Below are 22,420 nucleotides of genomic sequence, written 5' to 3'. Positions count from 1 at the left end.
TCAAAAAACAAAAATCTCAACAACTTTATATTTGTTCAAGCAAAGGGCATACTATTCTCTCCTTTTTCCTAGAAATGGTGCAACTGAGTTTGCTTCAATGGCAACTATTTCAAACTATCTGAAACCAATCTATCTGCCTAGAATATTTGGTACACCTAATTAATCAAGAGAACCAGTCAGTCAGTAATGGAAGGTAGGTTTTGATTTCAGGAAAATACATTGGCTTTCTAGAGCATAGATGTAAGTCAGTAATCTAAGAACAAAAAATACAGACATCTTAAATAGAGAAGAAAACTGCCATTTATTTGAGTTTTGTTTCATTAAAAACTCTACGATGACTGCAAAACAGAAATAGAAACTTTTTTTTAACCAGCTTTAACATCTAAAGACAAAACAAACACACACACATTTCAAATATTGCCACTGTTCTAACAAACCTCATTATTACCATTGATCATTATCATTTCAGTCTCCTGAACTACTAGCCTTGACTATTAAACAACTTATTGGTTTACTGGACTAAACATTAACCATATTATTTCTAGATATAAAATGTTCCACAGCTACGGAATTTAGTGTATTTTGGTAGTTTGCTGTGGTGTGTGTGTGTGTGTTTAAGGCTTGAGTCTATAAAACATCTGTGTCTGTTGAAGAGTCCAAATACTTGCTATACGGCGGCACATATACATACATATATATGTTGATATTTGCAACTTGAGGGTGGTTATACCTTATTCTGAGACGTCATGAGAAACCACTTAAAACCATGACAGTACAACCTTCAGTAACTTAACTCACCATACCATCACCATCAAGAAAAACAAAAGACACACAGTTCAAAGAAAGCACAGTAGGCCCTAGGAAGTATTGTGGTTTTCCGTTTTACTAATCAGAAAGACCTAAACAAAAGTAAACTAACCTGGGTAGGCTCATAAAAGTGAACTTTCTGGATGTATCCTGAGAATATATATATTTATATAAAAGTGTTCGACCAGTAGCTATGACGCGCACTGACCACCAGGGGGCAGGCGCTCAATGCACAGGCATGGAAACATGAATCAGACTGATGAATCTCAGAGGGAAGAGGGAGAGGGGATGGTAGGAAGAGATTAACCAAAGATCTTATACACATACTAGAGGCCCGGTGCACAGATTCGTACAACAAGGGGTCCCTTGGCCTGGCCTGCGGGAATCGGGCCAAATACGTGCAGCAGCCCTCCAATATCCCCCAAGAGGGCGCCAGCCAGACCGAGGGACCTCACCAGTGCACGAATCCGTGCACCAGTCCTCTAGTAACTGCATAATTACAGTCAATGTTTGCAATGATTTTCGTTTTTTCTTACTAACTTGGGAGAACCTATGCAAACAATTTAGGATGAATTTCCATAAAGGCTAACCCAAAAGTTTTCTAGTCAACCGAAGGTTAGCTGGCAGTCAACCAGAAACTCGAATAAGAGTACTACTACATATTCAGGACTTACCAGTAGCGGTTTGGCCTTCTTTGAATATACCACCACCACACTGACTAAAACTACAACAGTTACCATGTCAAAGGCATGCAAATTTAAAAGATGATCAATGATCCCACTGTGTTCTTCCTGTATGGGCGCCTATTTTGAGAAAACATTCTTTTCTTTTTCTTTTAGAACATAATTACATATTGCCTTTCTATACTTTAACTACAGACTTTTTTGGGGGGGATGGGTGAGTGGATTCTCCCTACTATAATGCCACTTATACCGAAGTATTTGTTTTGCTTTTCCTATTGGTTTTATCTGTACTATTTCAGCCAGAGACCTGTGGAGGTGAGGGGTGTGAGAACGGATCCTAAGTGTTAATGACAAAATGGCAACTTCACACAGCTTTCAAGTAAATAGAATCCCTGATATAACTGCAAAGTAATATGTAGTTTGGGTGGTAGTAAAAAAACAAAACAAATCTCAACAACTTTGTCTCATAATTCACAAAATTAGCTTTGGCTCTGAGTCTCTTAAGGCACAAGACCTGATAAGCAGTTTTTATTGGTGGCCTGCACTTCTGATTTGGATAAGATAAAAAAAATACTATAACATAAATATAAATAAAAATAATAAGTAATTTTGTTAGAGTTTGAAATCATTGAGTGAAGTTGGAAGAAAAAAAAATCCAAATAAACTAACATCTTGTATGTGTAAATATTTGTTGCTAGTGTAAAAAATGTATAGTTCAAACAGTGCAAAACTATTGGAGAAATGCCTTCAGAATAGACTTGACATCGTAGAATCACAGTGCTGTCTCAAAAATAGTGAAGGTTGAGGGCTGTCCATTGGAAGCATTCACAACCATTTGGCCATTCTGAGTAATATCTGGATAATTCCTTTTGAAGTACACCTGTAATTAAAAAAGAGGCACGAGAGAACATGGGGCAATGCATTTCTATGCCCACTTCTTCACATGAAGCAAATCATATCACTCACAGAGGCACAATGAAAAAAACACAGGGATGCTTTTATTCTATAAAGTAGTCCCATTAAAACCTCTGGTAGGGCTGGGCTTAAATGCCAAACAACCGATAGATCCACTTTAGTTCTGATCATTCTGATTCACAGATATGTTTTATCACTACATTAAATTGATAAGCAAAGTCATTTTTACTGACTCAAAACCTGGAGATAAATTAAAAACAGGGTGACAAAGAGGCTGGGAAATGGAGCGTCTGCACGAGGGTTTCTCATTTTCACACATAAAATGAGCACAATAGATTTGGGTGTTAATATCGGGTTGTAATCCCTGTACTTTATAAACTCTGATTGACAACTATTGAAACGCTGGCGTATATGGATGAAATATCCCAGCGTTTAATTTGTGCGACGAGGTAGTTACAGGGGCCATAGAAATGTGATCTGTGGATAGTGGGGCACGATAATGAAAAGAGAAGCAAAAGCTTTAACAATGACTCAACCAGGCAACTTCTCTCAAATGTAAGATGATACCAAATAATAGGACAGTTCTTTGCCAAGCCTTTGACTTCTTGAATTCTACCAATTTCTAGCTGAACTAGGAGAGATACAGGTTTTCTGATAAATGTATAATCAGAACTTAAAGGAAATGAAATGCTGTCAAGGCTCTCTGTTCCACAATCATCAGTTTTTAGCGGCTGTATCGTATCTCGGTGCCTTGACAGATGCGCATAACAAAATGAAATAATGTCAAGGCTTGTGAGCTCTTATCTCAAAATGTGTTTGGGTGAAAAAGAACTTCAAATGTAATTTTTTCCCCCCATAAGATGAATGTGAAAAGTTTTGTCTGAGTCTTTAAAACAGAAAATGTGCCATCTATCTGAGGCTGACTCGTGTCATGAGCTGCGTCTGTTAGTCATACGACCCTGGATCTATTTTATAAGACCTGGCTCCCAAGATATTTGTGGGTGCTGTCAACAGAGTTATCATAGGAGACAATGGACTTCACATACAGAAATGAAAAGTGCTGAGAGAGCGACCTTTATATTAAAGTGTACTTTTTCTCTTGCTGCTTACATACTTGCTATCTCAAACACAGGGCTGTATCTAAAATAACTCTATATTTTCACGTAGGAGAAAAATAATAAATCCTTCAATAATGCTTGGACCCCACTGGGTGAAATCTAAGGCTATTTTGATTATAATGTAAGTATTTAAAAAATAAGGGTTTTTGAAAGCTAAATTTATATCATCTCCCACCTCCATTTTTTAAAGATAGCCATATTTTGTGTGATTATATTTTACTAGAGGCCCAGTGCATGAAAACTGTGCACTCGGAGGGCTCCCTCAGCCTGGCCTGTGCCTTCTCCCAGTCCGGGAGCCCTCAGGGGATGTCTGACTGCTGCTGAGACAGGAGAAGCTCCCAGTACGGCCACTGTGCCCTGAGCCCAGCTTCTGGCTGAGCAGCACTTCCCTGTGGGAGCACACTGACCACCAAGAGGCAACTCCTGTGTTGAGCATCTGCCCCTGGTGGTCAGTGCATGTCATAGCGATTAGTCGTTCTGCTGTTTGGTCAATTTGCAAATTATCCTTTTATTATATAGGATGTACTAAAAACAAAACAAAACTATTTCTTGGTGAAATTAATAACAGCCAAGAGGCTGAAACTGGTTTGGCTCAGTGGGTAGAGTGTCGGACTACGGACTGAAGGGTCTCAGATTCGATTCCTGTCAAGGGAATGTACATTAGTTGTGGGCACATTCCCAGTGGGGGGTGTGCAGGAGGCAGCTGATCAATGTTTCTCTATCATCAATATTTCTAGCTTTCTATCCCTCTCTGTGAAAAATCAATAAAATATATTTTAAAAAAAACAGCCAAGAGAACAAGTGGAAATTGATTTTGTTTTCTACTGCTTGATAGTCCTTCCCAAAGAAGCCAGTTACTTTCCCCATAACCCTCTTAATGTAACTTTTTTTATATAAAGAATATGTTATTATTGCCCTGGCCAGGTAACTCAGTTGGTTAGAGTATCATCTCAATACACCAAGGTTACAGTTTGATCCCTGGTCAGGGCACATATAAGAATCAACCAATGAATGCATAAATAAGTGGAACTAGTCAATGTTTCTCTATGTTATTATTAGCAACTTTTCACTAAATTGGTCTTAGCTTCATGGTCTGAAATACTTGAAATTAAATACTGAAAACGTGTGTCCTGTGTACAAAATCCTTGATTTGACCTTTTTCTCATCTGTTGCCAAGTGCAGGCTATGAAGGTAGATGAGATGACCCAACACTTGTTAGCAGGGTGCTCGTGTATAGGCTAAGCCTCTCAGCTTTCTATTCTGGAACTCACTGCTGATCCTGGGGAAAAAAAATCACTGAACCTCTACCCATACTGGCTGCCTCATCTGTGAAATGAGACAATGATTTACCTCACAGGAACTAATTAATGGCTACAAACTGCAGGCTGAAAACACCCTGAGTTAAGTGTTGGGTGCGGTTATGATGCTGCTCAGAGAAATGGCCCCTTGGTCCATGGACAGCAGCAGCATCACTCAGCTCGAATGAAAAAACAAAACATCTGGGAGGCCCTTTTGTGAATCTCTTGATATTATCTTTAAAGAACTCCAGAGTCATAAGTTGAGACACCGTTAATGCAGTGAATGTGGTAACTGGAGAGGCAGAAAGGCAGTTTAAAGATTACAGAAACAGGAGTACTAACTAGTAACATTGAACAGTTACTTAGGCTCTTCTGCCTTAATTTCGCCCTTTGTCAAAAAGGGATAACACCAACTCAGAACAGTGTGTGAAGATTAAAGAAGACAATGACTGTTGGTTTCTTGTCGCTCTCCCCCTCCCTCTCTTGGGGTTAGTTCATTATAATTTCATTAATATAGGTTGAACTATATTGAAGGTTAAACTCTAAATTGTCAATAAAGCCATCACCATGGAATTAGGTCTTACTAAATGCAACAGCAATAAAAACTCCCCTGCATAACCATGGCTGATGGCTGGCTTGGTTGGAATATTGTCCCGTATACCAAAAAGATTGCGGGTTCGATCCCTGGTCGGGGCATGTAAGGGAGGCAACCCATTGCTGTTTCTCTCCCTTTTTCTCTCTCTCAAAGGTCAATAGACATGCCCTTGAGTGAGGATTAAAAAGGAAGGGGGTGTTCCCTCACATGGATAAATGGAGAGCATTTTTTTTTTTAGCTATTATTCATTACTAGAGGCACAGTGCATGAATTCGTGCATGGGTGGGATCCTTTCCCTCTGCAGGTCTCCGCCTCCTACACAGGCACACCAATTAACACAACCTGCACCGCAGTGCCTTGCACACAAGTTTCAGAGCCTCGTCCTCCTCACTCATCACCGTCACTGCTCAACACAGAAACTGAGTATCTCTGCTCTTCTTACATTTTTTGGTTTACATGTCAAGGATCAGGAGCATGCCTACCATTTCCCTAGTAGATCTTTCTAGACCAGTGGTCAGCAAACTCATTAGTCCACAGAGCCAAATATCAACAGTACAACGATTGAAATTTCTTTGGAGAGCCAACTTTATTAACTTAAGCTTCTTCTAACGCCACTTCTTCAAAATAGACTAGCCCAGGCCGTGGTATGTTGTAGAAGAGCCACACTCAAGGGGCCAAAGAGCCATATGTGGCTCGAGAGCCGCAGTTTGCAGACCACGGTTCTAGACCCAATGATCAATATCCTGCATTTTCCCCCCTCAAACCCTCCAATTTCTGGGATGTACCTTGACAAAACATTTGCATCTCAAATGTGCCAAGCACCAATTAGAAAGGAATGCAATGGAGCTGGAAAATATGAGAATCGGAACCAGTAGGGTCCAGAGGTGTAAGAAGCCCAACCTGAAACCTCTCTCTCAGGCACACGTGCCTGCAGGCACAGGTGGGCATGCACACTTCCCTATTCCCCTCCCCCTCCCCCGCCTCCACCACGTCTGCTGGTGCTTAGCAGACCTGACTTCAACCTGGGACGTGTTGTTAGGACCCAGCCATGAAGCTCTGTCTCTGGAGGCTTATAATTGACAGGGGCACAGAGTGCTTGTTAGAACCGCTTGGTGCCGGATCGCGAGGAGAGAACTGTTGAGACGGACTCTAATTACCACCCCGCATGGCCCGCTCACCTGTTTTGCCGTTTCGGTGAGGGCAGCAGCTTCTGCCTTGCCCAGTTGTTGCACCATCTTGTAAAAGAGGCTGTCTTTATTTTGCAGCAAAACATAGGGCTCATCATATTCTTTCAGTCTTCCTGAATCCAAAACCTGTTAATCAGCAGAAAGAAACCCATTTAGCACACAATGTTGTGCAGCAGCATATTATACCTCAGACAATGTTTCGGAAAGAGGCAGGAGAGGGAGAATAGAGAGCCTCTATTTGGGTGGTAGGCCTGGCGGGTGTTTAAATGGTTTGATTACCCTGTTTTACCAGGCAGACAAAGGCCTCCACCCGACCTTTTATTAGTATAATGTTATAGCAAAGGAAGAAAAGGGGAGGTTTAGGCTATGATTAAGGGCACTCAAGCAGTCCCCTGGCATTTTATATTCTGCCAAGGACATTTTGGGTTGTTTCCATTAGTTAGCGCGTTTAGCTCTCAGACTCTGAGCTTGGAGGGCTATTTATACACATATTCAGGGCTGGGAAGTTTCTTTTTTAAAAAAAATATATTTTATTGATTTTTTACAGAGAGGAAAAGAGAGGGATAGAGAGTTGGAAACATCGATGAGAGAGAATCATCGATTAGCTGCCCCTTGCACACCCCCTACTGGGGACGTGCCCGCAACCAAGGTACATGCCCTTGATGGGAATCAAACCTGGGACCTTTCAGCCTGCAGGCTGACGCTCTATCCACCGAGCCAAACCAGTTTCAGCGGGAAGTTTCTTGACTTAATAAAATAAAAAAGTTGGGTCATGACCTGAAAGCAAATAAATTGCTGAGCTGGTTTGACAGAATCTGAGTGATATTTGGAAAAGAAGTCAACACTTCTGGGGTTCCCTGGTACATGCCACCTGGTGGAGGGGACAGCGCCCCCGCGCGGAGGAGACTCAGGCACATCTTGAGGTTGGCTTTGGATGCAATTTATTATTCGGAAAGGGAAAGGCTGGCTGAATGAGCTGCCACCTAAGCAGCTTTAGCATAATTACTCTGCACAGAAGAAATCTCCAGAAATCCAATTTTCCCTTTGGATAAGACTAAAGAAGCAATTAAGAAATCGAGCTCTAAATTCCAATGATCAGGGCCCACCTAGCGCTCTCGTGGGCAGCCCTGTCTGAGCTGCCGAGGACCTGAGTATCTGTGTTCACAATAATCTTTCCTTGGTGCTCTCTGTCTCTTTCTCCGGCAGCTTGCCTTCCAGCCATTTGATCGCTCATTAATATGCCCACTGAAATCGAAAGGGAGAGGAAGGGGCTCTTTACTCCACATTTCGATTTATTAGTGGCTTTGGTTAATGGCTTCAGACAGGGGTGTGTGTGTGTGTGTGTGGGGGGGGGGGGAGTCTGAATCAATTGGTCCAAGTGAGGTACCAAGGCAAACAGCTCTGATGGTAAGTGGCACTTCATTGTTCACTTAGGCTAGGGGTGTCGAACTCAATCAGAGAAGGGGCCAAAATCTAAAATCCAGCCTAAATCTCGGGCCGAATGGTTTACTGAACAGTCATAAACTGACAATGTCATAAACTGACAGCGGAGTGCAGTGATGACAGCGCGGTGCGGGCCACATTGCAAGGCCTGGCGGGCTGGATTTGGCCCGCGGGCCTTGTGTTTGACACATGTGACTTAGGCCATATTTAGAGTAAATTTATCTTAAGAGAATCTGTTGACAATGTAAAGCAGGACACAGGTTGCTTTCCACATTGAGGTATTACAGTTAGTGGGAGACGTGTATGAGGTCTCTTACAAAGGGCATTTTTCCCCGTTCATCTTTTGTTTACTACTGTGAACCATTGCTAAGGGCAGCTTTCTCAAAAGAGTTCAAGAATAATTGAATCTGTCACATCCACATAATAATTAAGATGTCCTATAATTTGGCATGACAATTTAGATGCCCTGAATGTATAATTTACTTAAGCATAGCATTATAGAGTGTAACCACTCCTCCTTGATGAAGAAAAACACACACGCAATTTTAAAATACATGTCTCTCTCAGGCTAAGTAAATAAGTGAATCAAGTTACTTTATATGTAATGAGAAACTTGATATTCTGCAAAAGCAACAAGCTTTTAAAAATCACCATTTCAGAGATGATGGAGAATGAGTTCTCTAGCTATAAAGATTCACATCATTTTTAATGGAGGTAACTACTACTATCTTGTCCAACTTCCTATCTGCCCAAATTTGACTGAATAGCAAATCTTTCCATTTTCTTGCAGATTGTCTGAAAACACAGGAATGACACTAAGATGAGGAGTTTTCATAATTGACCAATATCTAAAAAGGCAGAACCAGAAAAATATTAATGTTCTCAAAAGCAACAGGATTAATAATATAAATGACAGGAAGATCATTTAGGTCTAAATATTTTGAGGCTTATAAGCATTAGCAATTAATGGCCATGTACTGTATTTCATAAGGGGAGTTTTCTTTCTTTCTTTTTTTATTTTGTAGGGAGTGACAGAACTGTAGTAATTTGTTATAAGTTTGATAATTTATTAAGGTTAAATTTTAACTTTTTAAGAAATACTTTAAAGATGTAAAATAAATATACCTCTTTTATACTCTTTTGATATGCTAAAAATACAGTATCTTAACATGAAATATATTAGTATGGACTCACATGGATGAATTCACAAAATCTGAGAGATGAGATGCAATGGCATATATGCGATGTAACAAAGCGTATAGCTACCTTCAGACCAATAAAATCACCCCATAATGAGAACAGCAGCCTTTTGAATTTGTAAGGGAAAATAAAAATAGATATGGGTTGAGCATTCACTGTGCCACCTGCTCTAGTCACCACTGTGAATTCTCAAAATAGAGTAGACAAACACAACGCAAAATTTCCTTCCTCCTTCCCTTCCTTCTATTCACCCATCCTCCCAGTCAGCATTAAATGAGCACCTAATACCACCGCACTGTTTTAGAAACAGGAGATTTAAAACTGAGCCAGACACAGTCTGCAGCTGGAGATGAAGGCTGAAGTACAGTTCAGTTAAAGAACTTGGCTGAGGCTGCAGAATCAGTAGATGTAAGAGCTGGGATTTGAACCTAGCTCTGAACCTGCACTCTTTCCTCTCCACGTGAGTACCCAGGGAAAGGCACTGTTTATTATTGAAAGCAAAATATTTATTTATTTTTATCATAAGTAAAATAAGGGATATGAGAATTTTAATGTTCAATTTTCTAAGATCCCTTTCTACATGGACATTATCTTATGCTAACTTTGTATAACTTAAAAAAGTATGCCAATAAACAAAAACATTTCCCCTGTCCACTTTCCGCTGCAATCTATCTATCTATCTATCTATCTACCTACCTAAGCAACTGTCACAACCAAAACAACTTAACATATGGCTAAACAAGGCTCTATGGGGCGACCAGGCCAGTGTGTGTGTATGGGGGTGAGATTTGTGAGGGATGATCACATGATGAGCGGCAGGCTGCATGGGCAACCAGGCAGGGGGGAGGGGGCAGTAAGGGACAATCACACAACTGAGCAACAGGCTGTGTGGAGTGACCAGGCCAGCAGGGGGGTTAGTGAGGGACAACCAAATGACTGAACAGCAGGCTAACCAGACTGGCAGGGGATGGTGGTGGTAAGCATGTCAACTCCAGGCCCTGGCACTGTACATGACAAGTAACAGGCACCCAATACAAGCTGGCTGAAAGTTATTCACAAAGGAACTAAATTCAAGGCATGAATGGGTGACTGCCCATTGGTGTAGTTTGGCAAAAATACAGGGCAAGATCAAGGTGGGAAGAGTGGGATTAGGGACACAGCTTTGGAGGACCACATGCCTCAGGTGGATGGCTATGGGCGAGAGGGCAAGGAAACACGAGGGACAGACTAGGATTGGGGATGAAGGCTTGAAACTCATTTATATCAAATCTTGGAAAAGAGAGAGGAGGGGAGGCGGTGCTGAGCAGTCTAACCCCAGGTGCTAAAGGAGCTGCCTTGGGATACGGGCTGAAACAAGGCCAGGAAGAGCCTGCACCCCCTCAGCCTTTACATTCACTGATCTGATCGAGTCTAGACATTTTAGAACAAGCAAACGTGATACAACTCCCAATTTTCTTTTTGTACCAATAGAAAGGTACAACTTAGAATTTTTATTTTTAACATCCTTTACAACTCTAAGAGGCCCCTGAAATCTCGCGCTGTGTCTGCATTCTCCCTGCAACCCCAATTAAACTGTAAATACATCAGTCAGTGTGATGGCAACCCCCCAGCCCCAGAATCTCTCCAGGAACACCAGCCTCAAACTGCTCGCCGCTCTCTAGCAGGTTGAGGAGAAGAAATACATCGCGTTGGATGAGTCAATCAGTTGCATAAGCTCAACGAAGAGGTGTTTTGTCAGGCCTGTGCATCTACAAATATTCCAAGTAGCTGTCCTAGATATAAAACCAAATGGACCCATTGCAAAATAAGTTAATCCATTTAATGGGCAGGATGCCATCAGCGATAGTGGGATGGCTTCGGGGAAAGGTGGGGGGCAGTGCAGGGTGGAGGAAAAGCCTGGGGGTGGGAAAGAGATGCTGGAACAGCTTTCAGTAGGCGGCCGGCAATAAAGGGAGATCCCACTTATCGCCAAGTAGGGTGGAGTCGGGACGGGAGGGGGTTCAGATGCCCGCTCATGGCTGCCAGGTGATGTAGGGGCCCGGGAACAGTTATCCACCTTGGAAGCTCAGCCCTTTGACTGGTAAAATAGGTGCCAGTGGTTTTCTCTGTGGCAAGTGTTACTCAAGCCCCATTCTTAGGTCTTGAAATGGAAGCCATTCTTCTCACCAGGGGAGGATGAAGACTAGGCCACGATGGCCTCCACAGCGGCACCCCCAAAGTGTCAGCTATCGCATGGAAGCCCCCTCCCTCTCTCCCTGGGGAAGTAGCTTTTCTCCCGGATGGTGCTTTCGGTGTTCACATTAGTTTCTTTTTCTCTCTGAAAATGTGAACGAAATCTCCTGGGCTGTCTTTAAAGGAGCTTTCCTCTACTGAAATGTTCTTACCGTGACCATTGCAGGCTTAAAGAAAAGTTCCATAAGGATGAAAAATAGAATTTAAGTAAAACTCCAGTTAGCTTTGAGTTCTTTTTTTTTTTTTTTTTTTTGTGCTTTTCCAGGTGGTTCTGTTAAATAGTACCCAGTTTTGATTTCTCTGGGAAATCCCACCAAGGAGAGGTTGGAGTTTGGGAAGAAAGGGTCAAGATTATATAAAACCATAAGAGGGCCTGTAAACAGAAGAGGTGGGATCTGAGTTCCTTAGCCCTGGTTTGGGCTCTCCAGACGTCCTTCCCCAATAACTCACTAACTCCTGACGGTGAAAAATGTTGAACATAGGCGACAAGATAGCCAGAGCGGCTGCAGATTTTCACAAGCTTCTCTTGCTCACACTCCTGGGGAGGATCCTGGGGCGTCATCAAGACGGAAGTGTCCAGGGACCGGAGGAGAGAGCCATGCTCTTGGCTGGAAACGGGTGACAAGTCACCAGCTAATCCTTAAAACCACAGGGAAGGCGCCGTCCTTAATGCAGAGATAGTGGCGAGTCTTAGGAGAAAGGCTTTCTCATGCGTCTGTCTTGCTCCACGGTTTTTGTGGCAACTGAGCCAACGAGGAAGATTAAATTAGCTGTCGTTACAACGACATCATGTTTAATAAAGTTAAAATGGAGAGAACATCTTTGTAAAATAGAACTCTAAGCCGAACACATCAATGCCACTTAATGAACCAAAACTGGGCAAATCCCTTCGGAGAGCCAGCACACAAACAAAGCTATTAATTAGGTCACAGTTGTTTCCCAACGGCCTTTTGTTTGATTCACTCACAGTAAACAAAACCGTCGCCGTCCGTCTTTGTGCAGAAGTATTCACCAGTGCAACAGAATATAATTATTACACCTTGAGCATTTGCAGTGACACGACTTTGGGATGACAACACTGCTGGTTATGCCCTTCATTAGCATCTGTCACTTCCCCAGCCGCTCCCCAGGCTGGCCACCCGCCCTCTGAAGCATTAGGCTTTGCAGCTGATTGACTTGTCTTTATGTCCTTAAGTCTTCCAAAATAACAGAACAGACAAATCACCTGTTTTCTGGAAAGGAAGTAGGTATTCCTAAAGAAAGCAAGAAAAGAAAATTGCTTCAAAAAAATCACAGCTTGCCAAAACTGGTTTGGCTCAGTGGATAGAGCGTCGGTCTACAGACTGGAAGGTCCCAGGTTTGATTCTGGCCAAGGGCATGTACATTGGTTGCAGGCACTTCCCAGTAGGGGGCATGCAGGAGGCAGCTGATCGATGGTTCTCTCTCATCAATGTTTCTAGCTATCTATCCCTCTCCCTTCCTCTCTGTAAACAATCAATAAAATATATATATTTTTAAAAATCACAGCTTTGTGATTTATTCGGCGGCCTAGACTGAGGCACTAGAGGTTGTCATTCATGGCGCTTTGCCGAACAGAGAGCCAACTGATAATCAGAAGCTCTAGAATAGAATGCAGATGGAGGATTTCATGGCCCCCGGAGTGGATGGAGCAGGGAGAACAATTCCTCAACTCTGAAGCTAGGGGATAAGGTCTAATCCTGCTACCCCCTACAAAGGAGTCGGCAGCAAAAACCAGCTCTGTCCCAGGTGCAAACAAGGAGCCAAGTTTTCATCTCCGGGTAGGACACCTCACACTTCTACCCCCAACCCCTAGTGACTGGATATGAGAGAGGGTAGGGAAGCTGCGTGGTGAAATGCAAAGTCATTACAGAAAACAAGATGGGCCCCCATGACCTGACAGTGTATAATAGCTTAAAGGGTACGCATTGACCTATGAGCCAGGAGGTCATGATTTGGTTCCCAGTCAGGGCACATGCTCAGTTGTGGGCTTGATCCCCAGTAGGGGGTGTGCAGGAGGCAGCCAATCAGTGATTATCTCTCATCACTGATGTTTCAATCTCTCCCTTTCCCTGTTTCTCTGAAGTCAACTTAAAAAAAAAAAAAAAAAATCAGCTATCACAAAGGTATCATGCTCTAAGACAGCCCTTGCACTTCCCTTCTCCAAATCAACTTCTCCCTCAGTCTACCTTATTCACCAAGAGGCTCATAGCCTTACCCCTAGAAACCAGCACTGACTCTTCCCTCTTTTCCTTCAGCTCCCACATTCAGCCCATCATGCAGTCTGCTTGGGCTCTACTTCGTTATCTAGTCCAATCATTTTACCATCTCCACCTCCAGCATCTCACAGACATCCGGTGGGGAAGAGGGGATACAACTGTAAAAGCCGGAGTGAGTGCTGCCTTTGGAGAACTGAGATGTGATCAATGTGGTTTTAACTATAGAGGAAAGAGGGAGAGCAGACTGGACATGCCTGGAAGGGTAGGGAAGGTCTGGGCTATACATCACTTTGTAAAACCACGTGAAGGATCTAAGTAGACACTGATTAAGAGAGAGAAAATTGAGGTTGTTGAAATTTACTAGGAGATACTGATAAGTACAGTATTAAACAAATGGGCATACTTTGATAAAGGCAACAGAGCTAACAGGTTAAGGAGATACTCATGAACTAAATGTTTGGGAATGTGGGTCAAAGTGCTGATGAGTAAGATTTAGGAGTGTCCAACTGAAAAGTCAGCTACATTTTGTCTTTCTTTGCTGTTTCCCTAACTGACCATACATTCTAAGGTAACAGTATTTCTAAGTATCTATAATAATAAAAGCATAATATGCTAATTAGACCGGACAGCTGAACGACCTTCCAGACGTCATTCTGACATCCTTCCGGATGAAGCTGCCATGGCAGAGACCCAGGCAGAGGCAGTTAGAGACAATCAGGCAGGCAGGTGAGTGGTTAAGGGTGATCAGGCAGGAAGGCAGACTGATCAGGCAGGAAGGCAATAAGGTAGGCAGGCAAGCAAGCGGTTAGAAGCAAGCAGTCCCGGATTGTGAGAGAGATGTCCGACTGCCAAGTTAGGCCCAATCCCACAGGGATCCCTGTGGAATAGGGTCTAAACCTTCAGTTGGACATCCCCCGAACAACTCCAGATTGTGAAAGGGTACAGGTACCCCACTTCCTCCCTTCCCCTGTGCAAGAATTTTGTGCACTGAGCCTCTAGTCAGATAATAAAAGCAAGCTGCTACCTTCAATATTGTTATACCAAAACCCCAAAATAAATCTATGTGGTACATTTAGGAGAAAAGATTTAATTGGAACGGACCCCCAACTGAGCCAGAGATGAAGCCATCTTTCTGAAGCATCAAAAGACTGACAAAGTGAAACGGTGAACTTCACAGTATCAGTCATTTACTGTGGAAGAAATATGTTTTATGGGACAGTCTGAGAAATACAATTCTAGAGATGAAAATAACAAAGTGACAGGTAAAAGGCACAAATGAAATGTTATTTCCGATTACCATTCAAGAACACAAAATGAAAGGTGAAGGATGCTTAATGCTAAACAATGTTTTTAGAATCTAACAAATCTGTCTTATAATGTTGGAATGTCACATGGTCACTCACAAAAGTCTGTGGGCGTGGCCTGCTTCTTGCTGCTAGCCCAGATGACTGTTGGCACTGCCTGAAGCCTGTTCTAGCACTCTGTAATATGAAGCCATATCTTCAATTTGGAATATTTTCATGGTTGGCCATCTTAAGTAAAAATAATAATTCAAATAAGCTTTCAGTATGAAAATATGAAATGAGTGAGCATAATACTGAATAGCACATCTGAATGTGTAAAGTATTTGGATTATTGTCAAGAATGAAAGGAAAATTAACTAATTGTAGATGTCTCTCAAGCTTTACAAGAAAGGAAAAACTGAAAAACAGGTACAGAAAAAGAAACTGGAATTCCACAGGTGGGAGTCTCACCATGATCTTGTCACTGTCGATAATGGTGTTCAATCTGTGGGCAATGGTAAGCACCGTGCAATGGGCAAATTTCTCACGGATTTTTTTTTGTATTAACTCATCAGTTCTGGAATCAAAGAAGTTGAAGTTTAGTTCAGTAAAGACAGACTTAAGACTTAAAAATATATGATATTTATATGTCTCTAAAAATCAAAACTTTAAGCATGATCTTGTTCTTTAAAATCTAAGTAGAAAGTCTATTTACAAATTTACCACTTTTCATTAAAAAATGGAAGATATCCTTCATTTCAAATTATTAAAACTATGAGAAATTATTCTCTTAGGAAGCTTAATAGTAACATTAACAGCATTCATGTTTTGGTTTCTTCCTCTGCTTACCAGAATTGATTCTTCATGGGTTATCAAGAGGTATCAAAGAAAGCACTCAGAAAAACTCACTATCATTAAATGTTTCTCATTTTACCATATTTAAAATTCAGATACCAGGTTACATGGAACTCAGCTCTGTACCTGAGATCCACATTTGCTGTTGCCTCGTCAATGATCAATATCCGATTTTTCCTGAGAATGGCTCTGGCAAGGCACACCAACTGTCTTTGTCCGACACTGAAGTTCGATCCAGATTCTGCTAATTCAGTATCCATTTTGCCAGGAAGATCTTCGATGGCTTCTTTAAGTTGTACCTGTTGATGTAGAAAGAAGAATGGTGTTTTCCTCAACAAACTACTATTTGAAGTACACAAGCCTCCTAGTCATCAGAGCTTTGGAATCTTTAGGACTTCTTCCATATCTTCCGTGTATGGCCACATGACAGCGACAATCATTTCCAATTAGTGTTCACTCAGAAAGATGGGTAAGTCAACTCAGGACAGAAACATTCTGACTTAAGAGCATAAACTTGAAAGGAAATCAAGATTCTTCTTAGTTACCATCAGTAGGCAGTCTGTTCAAGTTCTGTCAATGTCATTAAGACATATAAAGTATGCGAAATAAAATTATCCCTGCGGTAAAATATAGAAAAATGTTCAATGTTCCTTCTAATTTTTTAATTCAAATTAAACTACAGGAATTTATAGAGACAAAGAATAGAACAGTGGCCTTGGCTGGTGTATAGAGCATCAGCCCAGGCTGTTGGGTTACAAATTCTACTTGGGTAAAGGGCACGTATCCAGGTTACAGATTCACTCCCCATCCCCACTCAGGGTGACTGCAGGAGGCAACCAGTCTCTCTCTCTCTCCTCTCTCTCTCTCTCTCTCTCTCCCTCTCCCTCCCTCCCTCCAATTCTTCCCTCCTCCCCCCACTTCCATTTCACTCTATTGAAAAAGCAATGGAAAAAGTGAAGCTATAAAAGAAAAACAAAAAAAGAGTAGAATACCAATTGCCTAGGGACTGGAGGGTTAACTGTAAATGGGGGTGAGAGAAATGCTCTAAAATTGGATTGTCGTGATTATATAACTATAAATTTACCAAAATCACTGAATCACACTTACACAGTGCACATGCAGGGGCAACCGATCAATGTTTCACACATCAATGTTTCTCTCCCCCCCCCCCCATCTCTCTCTTTCTCAAATCAATGAAAATATATCCTTGGATAAGGATTAAATAAGAAAAAGAAATTAACAGATGTGGATGAGTGATAGCCAATAAACAGGGGCACAAAAGTATCATGTCAAGTAACACACACCAAGGGTAAGTGGGCAATGTTTTCAAGGTATTTCCTAAACGCTAAAGTACTTCTATGAGTGTGTTCTTGAATTATGTTCATGATGGAGGTCCAAGCCCAACAAACAAATTCTCAGTTAGGATTAAATATGGTAATTGTGAATTTGTTAAATATGATGTTGGTATTAAATATGATGTTGGTATTCAGCATTCACATGAAAGATGTATGAAATCTAAGGCACAAGATTTGAACTGTGGTACATTTACTTGTACTGAAAATTATAAAATGAAGATGTCAACTCAGCCAATTGCCCTCCATTACAAGGAAGAGTACTTACTGAGTATTCTCTTTACGACACATATTCACAAGTCTGCACTCCTGGGTGACAGAACTGATCAAAGGTATAACAGTGGCAAGACTTTTTGTGCTGAGCTGACTTTGGTAGCACTTGTGTGTGCAAACTGGTCTATCTTACGATCAATATCCTGGCTTTGAAGAAATAATCTCACACTTTTGTCCAACTCACATGACATCTCATCACTAGTCTGGTTTTTAACCATCTTTCAGGTTGTCCATACCTGCCTGATGAGGAATAAAGGTTGTGAGATGAAGAACAATAGACATGGGTTCCAGAAAACACTGTTTTCTGAGACGAGGTCTTCATTTACTAATCAGGGTTGGTTAGGAGAATGACTTGAATGCCAAGGACCTCTGTTAGTGTTATCACACATCCATGTTATAATTAAGCCTCAGAACCGAGAAAAAGAGAACAGAGGCAATATAACGTAGTAGCTAGGAGTTGCAATTGATGGATTTGAAAACTAGGTAACAGGGTAATGACTGTAAATGTAGTGTAGAAGAATGTCCTTGTTCCTATAAGGCATACATAAGGGTGAATTGCAGCATTTAATGAAAATTTCTGCAACTTACTTTCAAACAATTTAGCAAATATAGAAGAGAGAAAGCAAAAACTGGCAAAATGTTAGCAACCAGTGACTTTAGGTGAAGGGCATAGGTTTGTTCATCAGTCTATTCGACTTTCCTGTGCTATGAAATTTTAAAACATAGGGACCTTGAGGCCACACAGCCCGGACATGAGTATCACCTGGGTCTGTCTATTGGGCAATTTCCTGGACTTTCTCTATCTTAGCTTCCTAACCTATAAATACTATAATATATTAACAATAAAGGTGTCAACCATCTAACATTGTTAGAGTATAAAATTAGTATGTGTTCAATAGATGTTGCTTGTAATTAATAACTAGAGGCCTGGTGCACAAAATTTGTGCAGGATGGGGGGTGTCCCTCAGCCTGGCCTGCACCCTTTTCCTGCACCCTCTCCAATCCGGGACATCCCTCTCCAATCCAGGACATCCCTCTCGCAATCTGGGACTGCTGGCTCATAACTGCTCACCTGCCTACTGCCTGCCTGCCTGATCACCCCTAAACACCTCTGCCTGGTGGCCTGATCACCCCTAACTGCTCTTCCCTGCTGGCCTGTTCGCCCCTAACTACTTTCCCTTGCCTGCCTGATAGCCCCTAACTGCCTCTGCCCCTGCCACCGTGGCTTTGTCCAGAAGGATGTCTGAAAGATGTCCAGTCTAATTAGCATATTACCCTTTTATTAGTATAGATGTGGTTTGCTGGCCTCTCTCCATGTTCTGCTCCTTTTTTTTTTTTTCTTTGCATTTATCAGTATTGAGAATGGGTATACATAAAACAAATTTTGCATGTTTTGACTTCTCATTGATAAACTGCTTAATCTTTAACCATTACTTATGTTATATTTATAGAGCTGCCATTTCATTTTAGGTGCCAAAATCAGCACTAACTTCTAATGAACTTTGAGTTTACACCTGGCTATTTTTCAGAACATATACCAAAAATGTATTTTCAGCATAATTTAAAAAAATAACCAAGATGAAATGGGCAACATCTATAGAACTAGCTGAATGTCCATCTCCACCAAGGGACAAGGAGGAAGAAAAATAAAGAGGACATTATTAAAAAAAAAAAAAAAAATAGAGGAAAACTGTAGTATCCTCTTATTGACTCTTAAGTCAACCCTGTGAGTTTGGGTTCCCATTTCTAGTATGGCATTATTTATAAACCAGCCAAACAGGGTTTTTAGTTCTCCTAAAGTCTGACCCCATTACTTTCTATGTTTTTCAATGAAAGATTTGGTAAATTTTCTAAAAATCAGAATGCCAACTCTTTCATTGAAAAGCATACAAAAGTCATCCTATCTAATAAAAGAGTAATATGCAAACTGACCATCACTCCAACATACAAGATGACTGCCCCATGTGGTCAAAGATGGCTGCCCCCATGTGAACACAAGATGGCCACCACAAGATGGCCTGCAGGGTAGTGTTTAAACCAGAGTTCACAAGTATCTTGAGGTGGAACATGTTCACCATAAACTTCCCAAAGTATACAATAACATTTTCTTCCAAAAAAAAATAAAAATAATAATAATGAATTAAAACTTCATGCAAATGCACTTTTGTTGGCACACAATTTGACATTTTTAAGCATAAAAATATCTATGATGTTAACACCTTCAGCAGATTTGACGTATGGAGTTTTGAAGCTGGATGTCAATACAACAAAATAACATACATATTAAATCACACATATATGAACATATGTGTAACTCCATCTATGAAAAAAAATCCGCATTATTAACTGGTACACCTAGTAAATGTGCATATACTGATGCTAACAAATTAACTACAAGTAATAAATTACCTCTGTTAAGGCATTCCACAGTTCCTCATCTGTATGCTCATTAAAGGGGTCCAGATTTTTCCTCATTGTTCCAGTGAATAAAACAGGCTCCTAAGTACCGCAAAAAAGTGAATATTATTACTGTACCCTCTTTACCTTGTATTCCAATACTAATTTTCAGAACAGAATTAAAATTCAAAATCCCAAAATGCACTATAATCCTAAGTTATATGGTTACAAATACTTGAATACAGAATGATTTCTATATTAATTTTCCATTGTACAGCGTGCAGTCCAAAATATCTCCTGGGCCATTGAACAAAAACAAAAGAAACTAATGAAGTGTGTCATTTTAAGAAGAAACTGAGAAAGGAAGGTTTTATTTTTAAAAATGCCTTTTTGATAATGATATTCTGCTGTAAGAGAAAAAATGAGAATATAAATTAATCTGAGGTTACATCAGGAGAACATAAATTAATTGTCAATCCAGGTGTGGTGTGATACTGGGAAAACACCAACAGCATGATTAGGCGAAATTTGTGCCTCTAAGCAAAACTGTTAAATATTTTCACATTTGCACAGAATAAACTTAAAAAAAAAAAAAGAAGAAGAAATTCTTTCTCCATTGGGAAACCAAACTTTCAGGATTGGGAATCTCTCTATCTGTGTGAATGGGACAACCTGTTTTTTGTCCTTAGAGAAGGTAAACTAATGAGGCAAATGACACCTCTATTCATAAAGAGATCACCTCTGATTTGCATCAGCAAACCCCATGTTATCTTGTCTGTGCATCAGCATTTCATGATTCATAGAACTTTGTTATTAACTGAAAGGGCTGGATTACCTGAAACCCATTGTGTGATGTGCGTCATAATAAGATTATTTTTATTTAAGTAGCTCTTCCTCTTCATCTGCTTTGGGAGGAACCACAATTAAATTACTCTTGAAAAAATATGCCTCCTTCTAGGTTTCAAAAGAGAATCTTGTACCTGAGCTTATAAAGTAGGCCGTTTACATTTTCTCTTGAGAAGCTCTAGTAACCCAGAATATGGGCAGCAGAAAAGAGCTCAACAGGCTGCTTTCAAAAAGGCGGCAGAACAATGAGACGCACAGCTATGGGAACAAGAAGAGACTGGACTTTTCCACCAGTGCTAGACTCAAGGGAATCAACAGCCTTGGAGCTGGCATGGCCTTAGGGCTGGATGGTTCCTCTTCACCTCTCAAAAGCCAGAGAAGAAGGATAGAGACAGTACTTAATCTTCTCTAGCCATGAAGAAGCATGACCCTCAGAGAACCTCCCACACTTTCTCTCCTTCTTGTCTTAGTTTCAGGAAGGGTGAGGGGAAAATGGATGCAGAAAACAGATGGTTGGCCATCAAACAACATGTATCCCTAAGCAAAATCCTACATTAAAAAGACATTAAGTCCTGGCCAGTGGGTTGGGCATAATTCTGTGCACCAAAAGGTTATTAGTTTGATTCCCAGGCAGGGTACATGCCTGGGTTGTGGGCTTGATTCCCAGTAAGGGTGTGCAGGAGGCAGCCGATCAGTGATTCTCTCCCATCATTGCCATTTTTATCTCTCTCTCTCCGTCTCTGAAATCAATAAAAATATATTTTAAAAAGCATAGAGAGACCAGAGGTACTCTGTAGGTCTTAAGGAGGGTCTGCTAACCATCAACAAATCACTGCTGAGTATCATAAAAAGAAATAAAGCATTTTCCAATGCAAAAGGGTCTCCACTGAAATCTGTACTTGTGGATCTAAAAGAATATATTAGGCAATTACTCATGTTTACTTAGCAGTATGAAAAGAAAATAGTTTAATAAATAATGATATTTCTCTTTAAGACATGCCAAATATCATATACTATATAATATAAGGCTAATATGCAAATAAATCAAATAGCAGAAAGACTGGTCGCTATGATGCACACTGACCACCTGGGGCAGACCCTGAACACAGGAGATGCCCCTTGGTGGTTAGTGGGCTCCCACAGGGAGAGTGCTGCTCAGCCAGAAGCTGGGCTCACAGCTGGCGAGCACAGCGGTGGTAGCAGGAACCTCTCCCACCTCCATGGCAGCGCTAAGGACCCCTCGGTGGACATCTCCTGAGGGGTCCTGGACTGTGAGGGGGCGCAGGTTCGGTTGATAAGAAACCTCCTCCCTCCTCCCCTCCCACTGCATGAATGTCATGCACCGGGACTCTAGTATATTATAAAATGAATAAAGTTTCAATCAAAACTTGTTGAATAAAAAATGATTTCTCAAAACATTAACTGAGTACAGTTATATTTTTCTTTACAACAACTTGGCAATTTGTTAACAATGTCTGCTTTAATATGCCAGTGTGTTTTGTGCACTGTGTTCAGTTTGGTTACTACCTACTGTACTCACATCCACTTGCCAAATAAGAAACCATTATGTTATCTTCAAAAGATAGTAAAAGTGCTCACAGTAGATACTACTTCAAGAGCAGATAAGGGTCAAAATAATATCTATACAAAATGATAATATTTAAAGTACCCACCTCCAAGCAATGAAGTTAATAAACTA

General features: G+C 41.0%; 1 protein-coding gene across 1 annotated transcript in view; it reads right to left on the bottom strand.

The window, feature by feature from the left end:
- Positions 1 to 282: 282 nt before the first annotated feature.
- Positions 283 to 22,420, bottom strand: part of ABCC4 (ATP binding cassette subfamily C member 4 (PEL blood group)) — a 223,382-nt gene continuing 201,244 nt past the window's right edge. Inside the window, exons 27-31 of the mRNA XM_084876712.1 lie at positions 19,888 to 19,977; positions 15,980 to 16,152; positions 15,470 to 15,575; positions 6,595 to 6,729; positions 283 to 2,370 (exon numbers count right to left, since the gene is read on the bottom strand). Of these exons, the coding sequence (XP_084732838.1) occupies positions 2,263 to 2,370; positions 6,595 to 6,729; positions 15,470 to 15,575; positions 15,980 to 16,152; positions 19,888 to 19,977 (612 nt within the window). The 3' untranslated portion in view covers positions 283 to 2,262. The remainder of the gene's footprint in view (positions 2,371 to 6,594; positions 6,730 to 15,469; positions 15,576 to 15,979; positions 16,153 to 19,887; positions 19,978 to 22,420) is intronic.

Source organism: Pipistrellus hanaki (assembly GCF_964339955.1).
Source record: "Pipistrellus hanaki genome assembly, chromosome: 3".
NCBI lineage: Eukaryota > Metazoa > Chordata > Mammalia > Chiroptera > Vespertilionidae > Pipistrellus > Pipistrellus hanaki.
This window is presented reverse-complemented; position numbering and strand designations above follow the sequence as displayed.